A 17,624-nucleotide genomic window follows, 5' to 3' on the forward strand; every position below is an offset into this window, starting at 1 on the left:
GGCCCCCGTGGAACCCAGTACGTGCTGGCAGTGTGCTTCCTGTACCCAGCAGTAGCCCGCCCTGGGGAGAGACTCGCACAACTTACTTGATAAGGCCACCAAGGGCTGACCTCTGAAGGAAGCAACTGAACAGGACAAGGTATCTCCAGACCGGGGGTGACAGGTGCTCCTGTGCCACCTGCAGCTGAAGCCCCTTACAAGCTAGGTAAGTTCTGTGCCTGCAGCCACACTTGCTACCACACCAGAGGCTTGTGTGGGCTAGAATGCTGGCCGAGAGCTGAGCCAGGGCTTGCTCTGTGAGATAGGTGGGCTTGGCGGAGCTGTGAGTAGGAGAGTCGACCTGTTCTGGTGTCCAGCAGGGTGCTCTTGAGTGAGGTTTTTTGTTTTTTTGTTTTTTTTTGGTTTTTCGAGACAGGGTTTCTCTGTGACTTTGGAGGCTGTCCTGGAACTAGCTCTTATAGACCAGGCTGGTCTCGAATTCACAAAGATCCGCCTGCCTCTGCCTCCCGACTGCTGGGATTAAAGGCGTGTGCCACCAACACCCGGCTTGAGTGAGGTTTTTTCTTGTTGTTTTTTTTTTTTTCCCAAAACCGAGTTTCTCTGTGTAACAACTCTGGCCGTTCTGAAACTTGCTTTGTAGCCTGTCGGGGCCCGCGTAATATTTTAGAAATATGTTCTACTCAGCCATGACTTCTAAGACCTCAGAACTTAATATAGTCTTCAAATATCGGCTGCTTGCCACTGGATGCCTGGCCTCCGTGGGGAATGGCTCCTATTTCTGAATAACAGAAGACTTGGGCTAAGGCGAGTCTACACCCACTCTGAGGGCTAATGAGATGTGCTGGTTTGGAGGGTCTGAGGGCTTGAGTACGTGCTGCTTAGGAATGTCTCTAGGATTAATGGCAATATCTCCTATTCAGTCTGGAACAGATGGCCCCTGCAGCATGGGGCTAATACAAACTGGACCACAATAGCCCAGGCTGGCCTCAAACTCCCAGAGATCTGCCTGCCTGTGCCTCCTCACCACCACCCAGCTTGAATAAGTCTTTATTGGACCTTGGTGTTCCCATCTGTGAGACCTGAGTTGGCTGGAAAGTTCTAAGGAACTGTTCTTTCAGCCAAACACCCATGATAGAGGGTCTCAGGTTGGCTGGATTACAGTGTCTCTGTGTCAGTACCCCGGGCCTACCCACCTGCCAGGATACCATAAGGCCCCTGCTTAGTTGTAGGCAGTCCACCAGATCCCAGCTTCTGTTCACCTTGCCTCAGCAGAAGCAGCCACAGCCATGGCGGGCATGAAGACAGCCTCCGGGGACTATATCGACTCATCTTGGGAGCTGCGGGTGTTTGTGGGCGAGGAGGACCCTGAGGCCCAGTCTGTTACCCTCCGAGTCACAGGGGAGTCACACATTGGTGGGGTGCTTCTGAAGATCGTGGAGGAGATCAGTGAGTCCCCATGACCCCCATGCCCCCGTTTGGTACACATGACAACTATCCCTGGCACCTCTGGGCCATCCCTGCCCTGCCATGCATGATAACCTTGTCACAATGACTCAGGCAACAGCTTAATTGTTTGGTTCCAAAGAAGTTAATTCTTCAACTTCCTCTCTCTTTGGCCTTCCTCCCACTCCCGCTGGTTCTGTCTAGTTTTCAAGGGAAAGACAGAACGCGTTCCCCACCCCGCACACCTTGCCTTGCTGAGTCCTCAGTCATGTTCCTAAGGTCTGCAGGCTGGCTAGGAGGTTTCTGGGGTCCGGGGTCTACTCTCCTACACTTCCTCCCCAGCCAGCCACTTGGAGGCTGGTGACAGCGAGTGGAAGGCCCTGCCCCCACAGGAAGTTATGGTAGAGTAGACTGGTGTGATATCAGTCACCCAGAGTCACCCAGAAGGCCCCATGGGGGCTTCTCATCAACCTTCCTAGTGGAGAATGAGAGTTATCACTTCCTGGGCGGATGACAGGAAAGCCCCTGATAGCCAGAGCCGGAAGGCATCCCACCATAAGCCCCTGATAGCCTGAGTCGGAAGGCCTCATACTATGAGCTTAGGTCCTCAGCCTCTGGGGTAATGACAGGGGTGGACTTTCTAGACCCAACAAATCCCGTGTGCAGCCCAAGGCAGGGACCAGAGTGACGAGCAGGGTAATCGCCAACACAGCCAAGCAACAGGGCTAAAGCAGGGAAGGGAACTGCCAGAGGCCGGGCCCAAAGAGGCTGTGAAAGCAGAAGTGGGGAGCAGAGGACTGGTCCCTCAGAAACCAGTGTCGCACAGAGCTGGACGCTTGACAGAATGGACAGGCTTGAGAAGCTACTGGGTCCCCAGAGAGCTGAGCACAGCTAGCTAGACCTCACCAAGAACCACTGCTGGGCTCCTCAGGCAAACCACTTCAATTCCAGAACCTCAGCCCCCAGCAGTAGGAACATTGTCCCACCCCTCCCACTGCCAGGCAGTGGTGAGGCCAACCTTCCTGCGTGGTGGTGCCAAATAGTGAGAGCTTCCTCCGTGGGCCTGACACTAAGGACAGGTGGTTTTCCAGAGAGGTCTTGAGGCTGAGGTAAGGCCTCAAGACAGTAAAAACAAAACAGGAATCCCAGGTGGTACTTGACAGCGTGGGAAAGTCTTTTGGCCTCTTTTTTTCCCTTATTCAATTAATTAATTTGGTTTTCCGAGACAGTTTCTCTGTGTAGTTTTGTAAACCAGGCTGGCCTCAAGCTCACAGAGATCCACCTGCCTCAGCCTCGTGAGCTCTGGGATTAAAGGCGTGCGCCGCCACCGACCAGCGTTTTTATTTTTATTTTCTGCACATTGATGTTTGCCATGGGTGTCAGGACCCCTGGAACTGGAATTACAGACAGTTGTGAACTACTATGTGGGTGCTGGGAACTGAACCCAGGTCCTCTAGAAGAGCAGTTAGTGCTCTTAACCACTGAGCCATCTCCCCAGCCCCCCTTTCGGCTCTTGAGCAACTAGGTACTTGCCTTTGAAACAGGGAACGGCCATGTTAAGGCAGATGTTTGCAGGGCCCCTTGTTTGTCAGCAAGAGAGAGACAGTGCAGCCAGGGACATCCAGTCGTCTGTGGGGTGGCTAATGATGAGGGCTCAAGGGGCCTGATGGGGAGGAGAGAAAGGGTGGATTTAGAAGTGAAATTAACTCAGGGGTAGACCAGAAGGGAAAAGCATGGTGGTTGGATGATCTGGGAAGGCAGGGTTCCTTTGTCCAGCCACAGCAGGCGTCAGCATAACACTTGAAGCTGGAGCCAGCTGAACAGGATCTGGAAAGAAGGAAAAAATGATCACGCCCCTTAGAGGCCCATGCCAAGTAGATCCCAGCACAAGACAGCTAGCAGCCGAAGTGATAAAACAGAAGAGGGCATGGCTGAGAAGAGGGCAAAGACAGGGAGGAGTAGGTGGGGACAGCCTCCCGAAGAGAGCAGAGCCACAGCAGACTCTGCTGGGCGTGGAGTCAGTCCCAGCCCTAGTGAATTTGCAGCCCACATAGGAAAGCCCTGCCTCAAGTTTAAAAACTAAAGCAAAAGGCCAATCAGAGAGGAAGTTGGGGGCAGAGTCAAGGCCTCAGGAGGGGAGCTCAGAATCCTGAGGTGCTAGGTGGAGAAACTTCTCCAGTGTTTGGCAGCACAGGTGACAGGGGGAGGCTGACATGAGTCCAGAATCGAGGATCAAAACTCAGTGGGAGGACCAGAGATAGGCCTCGACTCTCAGCAAAATCGGGAGGCTGTGTGCTCAGAGCAGCTTTTTGCCCCGTTTATTTCTGTATTCACACTTTTTTCGGGGAGGGTGCAACATCCTATGTCATCCATTGTTATCACCCCAATTCCTGGTCAGATGACAAATGACATATTCACGTTTCCAAATGAATGCTTCTCTTTTTTAAAAAAAGATTTATTTAAGTGCATGAGTGTTCTATTTGCATGTATGCTTGCATGACAGAAGAGGGCATCAGCTCCCACTATAGATGGCTCTGAGTCACCATGTGGGTGCTGAGTATTGAACTGAGGATGTTTGGAAGAGCAGCCAGTACTCTTAACCCCTGAGCCATCTCTCCAGCCCCATGAATGCTTAAGTGTCAAAATCGCACACCGCTTTGTATGTAGCAGACATTGGTCAGCAGCCATGAGTCAGGATGATTGTTAACATCTTAACTAGAAAACAGAAGCTAAGTCAGCCGGTGGTGGCGCACACCTGACACTCGGGAGACAGAGGCAGGCGGATCTCTGTGAGTTCGAGGCCAGCCTGGTCTACAGAGCGAGTTCCAGGACAGCCAGGACTGTTATACAGAGAAACCCTGTCTCAAAAATAAAAAATAAAAGGAAAAGGAAAGTGAAGCTAGACAGGTTAAACACCTTGGGCAAAGCCCCTCAGGGTCTGAAGACCTGCAGACCCTGCCATTGTTGAGTGTGGTGCTGCAGCACTAGAGAAGCAGACACGGTGGAGCTCTGAGTTCGAGGCCAGCCTGGTCTTCATAGCAAGTTCAGGACAGCCAGGGCTGCACAGTGAGACCCTGTCTCTAGAAAAAGAAAGACAGACAGAGATATATTGAAAAAGGGCTAGGTGGTGTATGCCCTTAATCCCAACACTCAGAGGGGAGAGGCAGGCAGACCTCTAAGACAGCCTGGGCTACAGAGCGAGTTCCAAGACTGTCAAGACTACACAAAGAAACCCTGTATCAAAAACCAAAAAAGAAAAAAATATAGAAAGGGCACTGAACCAAACATCCCAGAAGACACACGCGCTGTACGGAGTCAACTCAATAGTGTATGAGGTGAGTTCACTGAGACTGAGGTTGGGGAGATTCTGAGTTAGGGGCTTCTCTGGGAAGTGATGTTAAGTAGTCAGCTGTCAACCATTCCACCATCACTTTGGAGCCAACGCAGTCTGGCTCACCTGTGGCATCAGTGCTAGGGCAAAAATGAAAAAGGCTTCCCGGGGCCTTTGAAGGCCAGTGGACACCCTTGGGTCCTCCCAGATCGCAAGCAGGACTGGTCTGACCATGCCATTTGGTGGGAGCAGAAGAGACAGTGGCTGCTGCAGACACACTGGACACTGGACAAGTACGGGATCCTGGCAGACGCCCGCCTCTTCTTTGGGCCACAGCACCGACCCATCATCTTGCGACTACCCAACCGTCGTGTGGTGCGTCTGCGTGCCAGCTTCTCCAAGCCCCTCTTCCAGGCTGTGGGGGCCATCTGTCGCCTCCTCAGTGAGTATCTGGGGCCCCTTCTCTTCCCCAGGCCACGCCTCGTAAGCTTGCTGTTGCTACAGCCTTTCCCCTGGATTCCCATGGGGCTGTGACTTCCCCAGGGTGTCTGGGAGGTAGGGAAGTGACCTTACGTCTAGACCCTTGGTGCTGAGGCCTTACTCCCTTAGGTATCAGGCACCCCGAGGAGCTGTCCCTGCTTCGTGCTCCAGAGAAGAAAGAGAAGAAGAAGAAGGAGAAGGAGCCTGAAGAAGAGGTGCATGACCTGACCAAGGTTGTCCTGGCTGGGGGTGAGTGAGCACGGCCGCCCGGGGCTGGGGCCGGACAGAGTGAGGCCTGGGCTGGGGGTCAGGTCTGAGTGACTCCTTCCCGCACTGCAGGTGTGGCACCTGCCTTGTTCCGAGGCATGCCAGCACACTTCTCGGACAGCACCCAGACGGAGGCTTGTTACCACATGCTGAGCCGGCCACAGCCACCTCCTGACCCTCTCCTGCTCCAGCGCCTGCCGAGGCCCAGCTCCCTGTCTGACAAGACCCAGCTCCACAGCAGGTGCCTGGCCCACACCCAGGCCACCATGTTCGGGGCCTCGATCACCTGTCCTCTGCTTCCTGCTTTCAGGCCCTTCCTCTTTGCATCCTGACTCTGCTTCTGTCATACCCAGGTGGCTGGATTCATCACGGTGCCTCATGCAGCAAGGTGTCAAGGCCGGGGATGTGCTTTGGCTGCGATTTAAATACTACAGCTTCTTTGACCTGGATCCCAAGGTGAGCTGTGTTCTGGAATAAGAGGGTCTATCTAGCTCTGGGAAGCTGTAGAGATCAGTTTGCCCAACCATATGTTCACCCGTGCCTGTGCTGATCCCACCAGTGCACTTCCAGGCCTCCAATGCAATGGAGACAGGTCTCAGAGCTGGTTACTTTAGGACCTTTCTGCTTAGTACTCATGACTACAGACCCATATAGACTGTGGTAGGTGCAGGGGAGTGTGGATCTCTGGTAGGGAGCTTCTGAACTGGGTACAGGGAGGCCACCTGGACCTGCAGGACTGGGAGATGGGTGAAGCTTTGCAGGGTGGCCTCAGGGTGCCACATTTTGAGCTCTCCATGCCTGTTTTCTCCTCAGCAACAATGTAGTCTAACCTTCTGTCTCCACAAAGGCCCCGGGGAGAGGGGATCACACACTGCGCACACACACACCACACACACACACACACACACACACACACACACACCACACACATACACACACACACCACACACACACACACACACACACACACCACACACATACACACACACACACACCACACACACACACACACACACACACACACACACACACACACACACACACACACAATGGATGTACACGACAGACTCCTCTTCCTACCTGTGGCCCTTCCCTGCAAACACACCGTGGTTACAGAACACTTGGTTTTAAGCTATCAGCAGAGTCCCTCAATCCTCTCTTCTGAGCCAAACTGCCCTGGTGCCCTCTACCCACATCTACACACAAAAGGACACCTGCTGCCCTCCATGCAGCCTGCCCCATGGCTCCATCCCACTTATGCATTTTTTGTAATAAGAATTATACCTAGGGTTTTTTTGGTTGTTGTTGTTGTTTTGTTTTGTTTTTCCAAATACTAGGCAAATGCTCAACTACTGAGCTACTATCCCAGGCCCTTTGGAATTATTTTAATATTACTTTGCATATGGGTATTTTCTCTGTGTGTATGTCTGTCCTGGTACCAACAGGGATCAGAAACAGGTGTCAGATCCCTGGAACTGGAGCTACAGAGAGTTGTGAACCACCGTGTGGGTATGAGACAGTCAGTAATCTTAACCACTGATCTGTCTCTCCAGCCCTGAGTTTTCATTATTTATTTATTGTTAATTTGCGGTAGGGTTTTGTTAAGTTATCTAAGTTGTAGAACAAGGCTATGAACTCACTCTGTTGGCCAATCAGGCCTTTCTTGAATTTTCAGTCTTCCTGCCCCAGGACCTCCAGGATTACAGGCCTGCATCTTACTTGCTCATTTATGGCATGGACATAGCCAACACCCCTTCTTCTGGAATTATCTTCTCTCACAGCTTCTGCATCCCATGGGCTAAGGGCATATGTCTGTCTCCTTGCAGCTATACCCAGGCTTCTGTTTCTTCTCTTCCTCAGCTGCCCAATGTGTGCATATGAAGCCAGAGGTCATTGTCAGGTGTCTTCTGTCATTGTCTCTCACAGAACCCAGAACGCACTAATTCAGCTGCCTGTCTCTGCCTGGAGTGTTGGGGTTACAGGCTGTTACATAGGTGATGGGAATATGAACTCTGTCCTTTTGCTTGCACATTAAATATTCTATAACTGAGCCATCTCCCCAGCCCCTTCTCCTTCTTTTTAAAATCCTACTCCACGCGGGCTGGAGAGATGGCCTAGTGGTTAAGAGCACTGGCTGCTCTTCCAGAGGTCCTGAGTTCAATTCCCAGCAACCATATGGTGGCTCACAACCATCTGTAGTGGAATCTGATGCCCTCTTCTGACCTGCAGGGATATATACATACAGAACACTGTATACATAATAAATACATAAATCTTAAAAAAAAATCCTAGTCCACCATGTGATTCCCAGGGATCAAACTAGGTTGTCAGGATTGAATTTTAGCCAGGTGTGTTCTAATATGGCATGGAGGGTGAGGGAAAAACTGTGCCATGCACAGGGAGTTTTATTGGGGGGAAGGAAGGGAGTAGGGATAGGGAAAGGAGAGAGGGGGAGGGAAGACCTGTCTGCCTGCCTCTTCAGAGGGACAGCAGGAAGAGAGAAGGAACAGGAGTGGGCAGGGTCTGTCTCTTAGAGAGACTTTTTGCGCCTGCATACAGAGCCAGGGTGCTGCCTGCCATGCACCCCCAAGAGGCAGAGCCAAGATGTGCCTGGATGCTAACAAGGCAGTGGTGGCTCATGCTTTTATTCCCAGCACTTGGGAGGCAGAGGCAGGCGGATCTCTGTGGTTTGAGGCCAGCTTGCTTGAGTTCCAGGACAGCCAAGGCTACACAGAGAAACCCTGTCTCAAAAACGTAAAAAACAAAACAAATAACATTTTATTAACTCATTTATATGATTAATAAATCTTTTTATGGAGTACATTGTAATAATTTAGCACATGTAATAACATGCATAATGGTCAGACTAGGGTAGTAGGTATACTAAGTTTTTTTTCAGGGGGGGCTTGAGACAGGGTTTCTATGTGGCTTTGGAGACTGTCCTGGAACTAGCTCTTGTTGACCAGGCTGGTCTCGAACTCACAGAGATCTGCCTGCCTCTGCCTCTGCCTGAGTACTAGGATTAAAGGTGCCACCAGTGCCTGGATAAGTATTTTTTAAGATCTTCTACTTTATGTGTCTTAGTGTTTTGCTTGCATATATGTCTGTCACCATGTGCGTGCTTGGTGCACATAGAGTCCAGAAAAGGGCCCTGGATTTCTTGGAACTGGAGTTATAGACAGTTGTGTGTAGCCATGTGGGCACTGGGAACTGGACCCAGCTACTTTTAAGAGTGCCTAGTGCGGCCGGGCGTTGGTGGCGCACACCTTTAATCCCAGCACTCGGGAGGCAGAGGCAGGCAGATCTCTGTGAGTTCGAGGCCACCCTGGTCTACCGAGCGAGTTCCAGAACAGCCTCCAAAACAATGCAGAGAAACCCTGTCTCGAAAAAAAAAAAAAAAAAAAAAAAAAAAAGAAGAAGAAAAAAGAAAAAAACAAAACAAAACAAAAAAAGAGCGCCCAGTGCCTTCTCTCCAGCCCCATATATCTTCGGTTGTTTTAAGCAGTTGTTACCCTACCACTCAGAAGAACAGAAATAGTTCCTCCTCTCTGGGTTTTAGTGTTTCTGCTTCTTTTTTTTAAATTATTTTTTAAAGATCTATTTATTATGTATACAGTGTTCTGCCTGCATGTAACCTGCAGGCCAGAAGAGGGCACCAGATCTCATTACAGATGGTTGTGAGCCACCATGTGGTTGCTGGAAATTGAACTCAGTCTCTGGAAGAGCAGTCAGTGCTCTTAACCACTGAGCCATCTCTCCAGCCCATGTTTCTGCCTTCTTTAGAAAGGAATATATTTTAAAAAATGTTTATTATTTGTGTATCTCAAATTTGTGTGTGTGTGTGTGTGTGTGTGTGTGTGTGTGTGTGTGTGTGTTGCTACAGAAACAACAGTGGGAATTGTTTTACTGGAGTACTGTGTACTATAAATGAAGTTCCCTCCATTTACTGCATACTGGAGTACTGTGTATTATGAATGGAGTCCCCTCTGTCTACTGTGTACTCTAGGCTTGCTGGCCCTCAAGTGTCCAGGCTAGTCTCCTGTCTCCCATCGGGCTATAGGAGTACTGGCACCACAGATCTGGTCACCACCTACAGCTTTTCCATATGGGTTCTGGGTATCCACCTGGGGCATCAGGCTTTTTACTACCGTTTTTACTCACTAAGCCATTCCTAAACCCATATTTCTTTATTTAAGAGTGTCACTTTGGCTGGGTGGTGGTGGCGCACACCTTTAGTCCCAGCACTTGAGAGGCAGAGACAGGTGAATCTCTATGAGTTCTAGGCCAGCCTGGTATACAGAGCTAGTTCTAGGACGGGTTCCAAAGCTACACACAGTAATTCTTGGGAAAAAAAAAAAAAAGAAGATTGTCACTTTGTAGTTCAGAGGCAACCCTACTGCTTCTGAGTGTGGAGTTTATGGCTATTTGGAAAATAGTTCTTAGTTTGTCAAGGTTTTGTTCCCTGATGCTGAGGTAAAACACCCCCTAACAAAAGCAACTCAGAAAGGAAGGAGTTATTTTAGTTTACACCTCAAGTACAGTGTATCAAGACAGGGGAGTCAGGGCAGGCTGGGAGCAGCTGGTCAGTTGACACCCCAGGAGGAAGAATGCAATGAACCCATCCATGCCTGCTGGTTCTCAGCTCCCTCTCCACTTACAAAATCCAGGCTGTCCTGCCCAGGGTGTTGCTCTCTACCCTGCCATGGGTGGGTCTTCCAACATCAACTGACATAACTTAATCCCCACACAGGCCCAGAGGCCCGCCTCCTGGGTGCTTATTTATAGTCAATTTGACAACACTGACATGCCACAGTACTATAAAATCTTGTGATGTAGCCCAGAGGTAGAGCTAGCCTGTGCATGACCCTGGGGTAATCCACAGCACTGCAAGAAGTCCTTGACTGGGAATGGAGTCAAGGTCCTAGGAAACCAGCCTGACCTCCAGTAGTTTGCCATTAACCTCAGTAAGGCCCAGCTGCAGCTGCAGTGGCCTAGTGTAGACTAGTCTGGGGCAGCACCAGCTTCCTCCCACCCCTGTGGGCTCTGTCTGCTGTCACTGCTCCTTCTCTCCTCGGCTAGCCTCCAGCTCCATCTACTACTGCCTCCCAGGGACACAGATACCCCGCTTCTCTACCACACCCGCCCAGTAGGGAGAGCAGGTGGCTCTGTGCAGTGTGCTCCACCCAGGACTGAACCACAGTTACTCCATCCCCACAACTTCTTGGCATTCACAACAAAACCATTCTCTACCCCACTATTCTCTAGGAAAGGGAGATTTGAACAATGTAGGGTTTGAGTTTTTTTGTTTGTTTGTTTTATTTTGTTTTCGAGACAGGGTTTCTCTGTGGCTTTAGAGGCTGTCCTGAAACTCACTCTGTAGACCAGGCTGGCCTCAAACTCACAGAGATCCGCCTGCCTCTGCCTCCCAAGTGCTGGGATTAAAGGCATGTGTCACCAACGCCCGGCACAATGTAGGTTTTTTAGTGTTTATTTTTTATTTATTTGTTTTATTTTTATTTCGTGTGCATTGGTGTTTTGCCTTCATGCATGTCCATGTGGGGATGTTGGGTCCCCTGGAGTGTCTCACTTTGTTACAGAGGCTAGTCCTGAACTCAGGCCAAAGCCAAGTCTCGATGGGGCTTCTGTGTGTGCTCCTGAGCCCAGACCCTGCCCTGTGACCTTGCAGGTTTTCACACAGCTATTGGTTGTCAGCTGATGAAGATTTAGCTGTTCTGCCCATCCCCTTCCTCTCCCCTCCCGTACGCCACACACATTTCCCTGAGTCTCACTAAGCTACTGGTGTTTATGGTGTTTGGTGAAAGCAACGTGGCCATGACTACAAATAGTAACATATAAACAGTGTTCTTAGCAGAACCCAGAATAGCTATGTTCATATTTCCTTTCATGGTCAAATTTCTTTGGAGCTGATAGGTGACATATATGGTGTCACGGGTTGAACCCAGGGCCTCAGGGCTAGGCTCTACCCACTGAACTCTACCTGCCCTAAGTTAACTATCCATAATGATAAGAGAGGCTGCAGAGGACTGCCTGGACATTCCCCTCACACTGTGACTTACACAGGACTCCTTAACAGAGCCTATCCACACGGTACCCAACACAGTACCACTTTCAGAGCAAGTGAGCGAAACTAGGCCTGGTGATGTAACCCCAGCAACTTGGGAAGCTGAAGCAGGAAGGTGGACTGTTCAGGCCGACCCAAGCTGCATATGATCAAGGCCAACTTGGGCAACATAAGACCCAGTCTCCGACCCAGTCTCCAACTGGAATATATACATTTGCTTTTTCAGTATTTGTGGGGGCTAAAGGAGCACCAAGAAGGCTGGGTTGACAGCTCCAGGTCCTGCCCTGAATACGAGATCTTTTGCTTAACTACTGGTATCCCCTGTACTTTAATCCATTTCTAGGTAACTAGTAATTTCCTACCCAGTGCACCTTTCTCTCTTCTCTCTTGTGTGTGGGGGGGTCTCACTTGCAGTTCTGGCTAGTCTGTAACTTGCTGTGTAGACTAGACTAACTTTGAATTCACAGAAATCCTCCTGCCTCTACATCCTGAGTTTGAGTGCTGTGATTAAAGCAGTGCAGCACCATACGGTGTGGCAAGCATTTAGTCCCAGCACTAGGGAAGCTGAGACAAGAGGATCTCTGTGAGTTCCAGGCCAGCCAGGGCTACACAGAGAAACCCAAACAAACAGAATTCACTATGTAGCTGAGATGGTCTGGAATTTGTGATAATCCTCTTTCCTCAACCTCCCACATTGTGGGATTACAGGGATGAGCCACCACACCCCACTAGACCCCATCGCTCCCCCTGATACTATCAGTCTGTGGTTGATTGAATCAGGATTTGGAGCCCACAGATCTGAGACTGAATGTGCTTTTTGGGACACTATGTGCACAGATTTCAGAGAAGGAAGAGGTGGGATTCAGAGCATGCAGGGCCACCTCGAGTAGGACCTCCCAATTAACAGCAACTGACAGTTTCAGTGGCCCCAACCTCCGCATCACTTGGCTCTTGCTACTTATTATAATGCACCCACTATGCCAAAAGACTGTCCCATAGATCACTGAGATGTAACGTGCATGATATAAGCACCACCATCTGTCCTGAGCAGTCTATTTCTGATCGTTGTGCATGGTGGTACAACCACTGCCATATCCAACTTTCTTTTTGATGGTATGTGCATTGGTGTCCTGCATGTGTGTCTGTGTGAGGTGTCAGAAGCCTGGAACTGGAGTTACAGACAGCTGTGAGCAGCCATGTGGGGGCTGGGAATTGAACCCTGGTCCTCTGGAAGAGCAGCCAGTGCTCTACCCCTGCACCATCTCTCCAGCCCAGGCATATCCAGTTTTAAAACATATTTGCAGCCAGGCGTTGGTGGCGCACGCCTTTAATCCCAGCACTCGGGAGGCAGAGGCAGGCGGATCTCTGTGAGTTCGAGGCCAGCCTGATCTACAACGTGAGTTCCAGGACAGCCTCCAAAGCCACAGAGAAACCCTGTCTCGAAAAAACCAAAAAAAAAAAATTGCTGTTCCAGAAGATTCTCTAGTGCCAATTTTCAGTTTTCTGTCCCCACCAACCACCCCAGACAACCAGCAATCCAATTTTTTCTGTGACCCTGACCCACATTCCCCACTGACTAATAGAGTCTAGCTCTTTTTTAGCTATCAGCTACTTGGATAGCTTCTTCAGTGCCATTTCTGTTTATATTTTTGGCAGCTCCTGTACTAAGCTGTCTGTGCTTACTGATTTGTGGGTGTGCTCTATACACTCTGGATAAGAGTATGTGTCAGAGAGTAGCTCCTGAGTCTCCTTCTCCACTCTGCGCTTTGCCCTTTAACCTTTTTAATGGTTTGATAGGCCATTCTGTTCTGCTGTTGTATTTTTGTGTGTGTTACAGTCTTCTGTAGCCTGGGTTGACCTCAGTCACAGATGGTCTTCCTGATCGTCCTGCTTCCCTCCCATAGTGTTGGATAATGAGCAAGCACCACTAGATTCAGTTTCATACAGCACTGGGGATTGAACTCAGGGCTTTACTCATTCAAGACTGCCTCTCCTCTCTTTGCCTTTGTTTGTTTGTTTGTTTTGGGTTTTTTGTTTGTTTGTTTTTTTTTTCGAAACAGGGTTTCTCTGTAGCTTTGGAGGCTGTCCTGGAACTCGCTCTGTAGACCAGGCTGGCCTCGAACTCACAGAGATCCACCTGCCTCTGCCTCCCGTTTTGTTTGTTTTTTTGAGACAGGGTTTCTCTGTGGCTTTGGAGGCTTTCTTGGAAGTTAGACCAGGCTGGTCTCGAACTCGCAGAGATCCGCCTGCCTCTGCCTCCTGAGTGCTGGGATTAAAGGTGTGCACCACTCTCTTTGCCTTTTTGACACTCTTGCTCTCAGGCCTGGTGGGCCTCAGAGTGTGCATTTCCATGGGTGCCTGTAGGCTACCCCTGTTCCTTGACTCTAGAGTCCTTTCGCTCATTCTTCTCTTTAGTGGTCCATTGTCACCCTGGGGGTGACTTCATCAGGAAACCTTGCTGGAGTGCTTTCCTGTGGCCTGCATCTCCTGAGATGAGGGAGTGCTTTCCTGTGGCCTGCATCTCCTGAGATGAGTTGAGGGAGCTAGCCCAGGGAAGCTGTCTTCTTCCTATTCTGGGAGCACTTCATTCAGGGCCTGTCTCCCTCGTTTGCCTAGCTTCAACAGGAGGCTGGCCTGTACACAATAGAGCAGAGTTTATGGAGAGAGCTACACTGCCTGCCCAGGCAGTGGAGAGGCCCACAGGGTAGAGACAGGGCTCACTGACCCCCCTCTGCTCCAGACAGACCCAGTGCGGCTCACCCAGCTGTATGAGCAAGCCCGCTGGGACTTGCTGACTGAGGAAATCGACTGCACCGAGGAGGAGATGATGGTGTTTGCTGCCCTGCAGGTGCTTGGGGGCCCCCGGGGTGCTAGGGGGAGGGTCAGAAGGCCTCCCAGAAGGGAGTCCATCTCCAAAGAAGTCCTGCATGGGAGTTCTGTGGGGCAGATGGGCCTCAGACTCAGCTCTGACTATGTGTCCCTAGTACCACATCAACAAATTGTCCCTTAGTGGGGACGTGGGTGAGCCGGCCTCTGGGGACCTGGGTTTGGATGACCTGGATGCAGCCCTGAACAACCTGGAAGTGAAGCTGAAGGGGTCAGCACCCTCAGACATGCTGGTGAGGAGGGGCTTGGGCCTGGGAATGGGGTTGGGGTTTGGGGTCAGGGCCAGGTAGGGGACCCAAGGTTCCCTCTGACTTCTCTCCTCCCCCAGGATGGCCTCACCACCATCCCGGAACTGAAGGACCATCTCCGAATCTTCAGGTTAAGTGTAGGACCTGCTTGGATAGAGAGGAGCAGGGGAAAGGCAGGGAGCCTATGGGTCACAAATTTCCTACTCCCTCCAGGCCTAGGAAGCTGACCCTGAAGGGCTACCGCCAGCACTGGGTGGTATTCAAGGACACCACGCTGTCCTACTATAAGAGCCAGGATGAAGCACCAGGGGATCCTATCCAACAGCTCAACCTCAAGGGTGAGGAATTCCCTTTCCTCCTAGGGACCTGGGGAGATCCCAGAGGCAGCTGTGAGTGTTGGGCTGGCTTTCATACAGGGACCCCCCCCCCAATAAAGTTTCTCTGTAGCTTTGGAGCCTGTCCTACAACTCAATCTGTAGACCAGGCTGACTTCAAACTCACAGAGATCCGCCTGCCCCTGCTGGGATTAGAGGTATGCACAACCCCACCGCCACCCAGCCATACAGGAACCCCTTAGCTACCTCCTTCTCCTTGCAGGCTGTGAGGTAGTCCCTGATGTCAATGTCTCTGGCCAGAAGTTCTGCATCAAACTCCTGGTGCCCTCACCAGAGGGCATGAGTGAGATCTACCTGCGCTGCCAGGATGTGAGCAGGCTGAACCAAAGGGGGAACGGGAGTGGGAGGGCAGGGCTGGAATGGCATTCAGAGTAAAAGTGAACGTGGGCAGAACATACTCACCACATTCTCTATTCTTGCCCCAGGAACAGCAGTACGCACAGTGGATGGCTGCCTGCCGACTGGCCTCCAAGGGCCGTACTATGGCGGACAGCAGCTATGCCAGCGAGGTGCAGGCCATTCTGGCTTTCCTTAGCCTGCAGAGGGCAGGTGGTGGCAGCGGAGGCTCAGGGAACCACCCCCAGGGCCCTGAAGCCCCTGCTGAGAGCCTTAACCCCTATGGCCTTGTGGCTCCCCGGTTCCAGCGAAAGTTCAAGGCCAAGCAGGTGCCAGAGGAAATGTGGGGTGGGGACTGCCACAGTGCTTACCTAGCCACCCGTGACCTCTGGGCCTCCAATGGAAACCCTCTTCTTTAGGAAACGCTGAGCTCCTTTCTTCCTTCTGGTGTGTCTCAGGCACCTCTCTGAAAGGGTTCCAGGTCTAGAGTAGGGCCCGATTCGGCCACATGTGCACCTTGGGTGGTACCACAATGGCTACCTTCCCCTGCTTTAGACTCAGTGTACTGTGCCCTCAACAGGGCAGGCAGGGAGATGGTGGGGGAGGAGGGGATCTTAGGGACTTTAGATAAAGGGAGGCCCTAAGAGTCCTTTAACAGTATGGCCCCACAGCTCACCCCCCGGATCCTGGAAGCTCACCAGAATGTGGCCCAGCTCTCACTGGTAGAGGCCCAGCTGCGCTTCATCCAGGCCTGGCAATCTTTGCCTGACTTTGGCATCTCCTATGTGATAGTCAGGTATGATCCCAGACCTGCAAAACAGCACTGTCTCTGCCCTCACTTGCTGCCTGCTGCTGCGTGCTCACATCTAGATGGGGCCCAGGCACACAACCCAGTGTCTCTCTCCCCGCTTCTCTGTGAACCTCCCCTGGGGTTCCGTGCATTCCCCAATGTGCGCTGTCACAGGTATCCAAGAGACAGAACTCATGCCAGGCAAGCAGAAGACCCGGGGCTTATCCCGGCTCTGTCACAGATGCTTCCCTCTCTGGGCCTTGGCCAGCTGTCCCTGGTCCTATAGGGAGGACCCTGAGAACTCAGTTTCCAAGTCTGCAGAGAGATGAATGGCATGTGGTTGATGATGGATGATACGTACAAGATCATTACTTAGAGGCAGGAACTGTTTGCCTAATGTTGCCAAATGCTGTTGTGATGCCCTCACCTTGTGTGCATTTGTGTATGCCGGTGTACGCTTGAGTATTGTTTCTCTGGGGCTGTCCATCTTGTTTTTCTTTGTTTCTGCTTGGTTTTCCTGGGGAGGCCGGGAGGGTGTTTTCAAGACAGGGTTTCTCTGTTTAACCCTGGCTGTCCTGGAATTCACTCTGTCCGTAAACCAGCTGGCCTCTAACTCACAGAGATCCACCTGCCTCTGCTTCCTGAGTATTTTACATTTTTTTTTAGATTTAGGGTTTTTTGCCAGCAGGTGTTTGCACATGTCTTTAATCCCAGCATTTAGGAGGCAAAGGCAAGCAGATCTCTGTGAGTTCAAGGCCAGCCCAATCTACAGAGTGAGTTACAGGACAGCCAGGGCTGCACAGAGAAACCTTGCCTCAAAAAACCAAAAAAAGATTGTTTTTCCTGTATGAGTGTTTTGCCAGCATGTGTGTGTGTGTGTGTGTGTGTGTGTGTGTGTGTGTGTGTGTGTGTGTACTGCATACAGTGCCGAATGCCCATAGAAGCCAGAAGACGCACCAGATCCCTTGTAACTGGAGTTAAGAGCCCCCATGTGGGTCTTCTGTAAGCACTGTAAGTGTTCTTAACAGCTGAGCCATCTCTCCAACCCCGCTAGCTTACATTTTCAACTTACTTATTCTGTGCATGTGCACATGTGGAGGTCAGAGGGCAACTTACAGGAAGGAGCCTAGTTCTCTCCTTCCGACATGGCTTCTGGGGACAAGCTCAGGCCATCAGGCTTGAGAGGGGCTAACCCCTCCTGCTCGTCTTTTTTTTTTTTTTTTTTTTTCTCGACAGGGTTTCTCTGTGTAACAGCTCTGGCTGTCCAGGAACTCGCTCTGTAGACCAGGCTGGCCTCAAATTCAGAGATCAGCCTGCCTCTGCCTCCCAAGCGCTGGGATTGAAGGTGTGCGTCACCACCGCCACT

The 17,624-nt window shown here is 51.1% G+C and overlaps 1 protein-coding gene across 2 annotated transcripts in view; it reads left to right on the forward strand.

Annotated features, from left to right (window-relative positions):
• Fermt3 (FERM domain containing kindlin 3) overlaps nucleotides 1-17,624 on the forward strand; it is an 18,993-nt gene continuing 1,369 nt past the window's right edge. Inside the window, exons 1-13 of one of the 2 annotated variants that reach the window (XM_005063902.4) lie at nucleotides 1-205; nucleotides 1,270-1,446; nucleotides 4,983-5,216; nucleotides 5,384-5,503; nucleotides 5,594-5,762; nucleotides 5,875-5,977; nucleotides 14,344-14,451; nucleotides 14,588-14,722; nucleotides 14,818-14,867; nucleotides 14,951-15,075; nucleotides 15,335-15,441; nucleotides 15,558-15,797; nucleotides 16,140-16,264. In XM_005063902.4, the coding sequence (XP_005063959.1) occupies nucleotides 1,287-1,446; nucleotides 4,983-5,216; nucleotides 5,384-5,503; nucleotides 5,594-5,762; nucleotides 5,875-5,977; nucleotides 14,344-14,451; nucleotides 14,588-14,722; nucleotides 14,818-14,867; nucleotides 14,951-15,075; nucleotides 15,335-15,441; nucleotides 15,558-15,797; nucleotides 16,140-16,264 (1,676 nt within the window). In that variant the 5' untranslated portion in view covers nucleotides 1-205; nucleotides 1,270-1,286. The remainder of the gene's footprint in view (nucleotides 206-1,269; nucleotides 1,447-4,982; nucleotides 5,217-5,383; nucleotides 5,504-5,593; nucleotides 5,763-5,874; nucleotides 5,978-14,343; nucleotides 14,452-14,587; nucleotides 14,723-14,817; nucleotides 14,868-14,950; nucleotides 15,076-15,334; nucleotides 15,442-15,557; nucleotides 15,798-16,139; nucleotides 16,265-17,624) is intronic. The other variant, XM_005063903.4, reaches the window with a different exon arrangement.

The sequence above is a fragment of the Mesocricetus auratus genome, unplaced genomic scaffold (genome assembly GCF_017639785.1).
Source record: "Mesocricetus auratus isolate SY011 unplaced genomic scaffold, BCM_Maur_2.0 Super-Scaffold_4256, whole genome shotgun sequence".
In the NCBI taxonomy this organism is placed as follows: domain Eukaryota; kingdom Metazoa; phylum Chordata; class Mammalia; order Rodentia; family Cricetidae; genus Mesocricetus; species Mesocricetus auratus.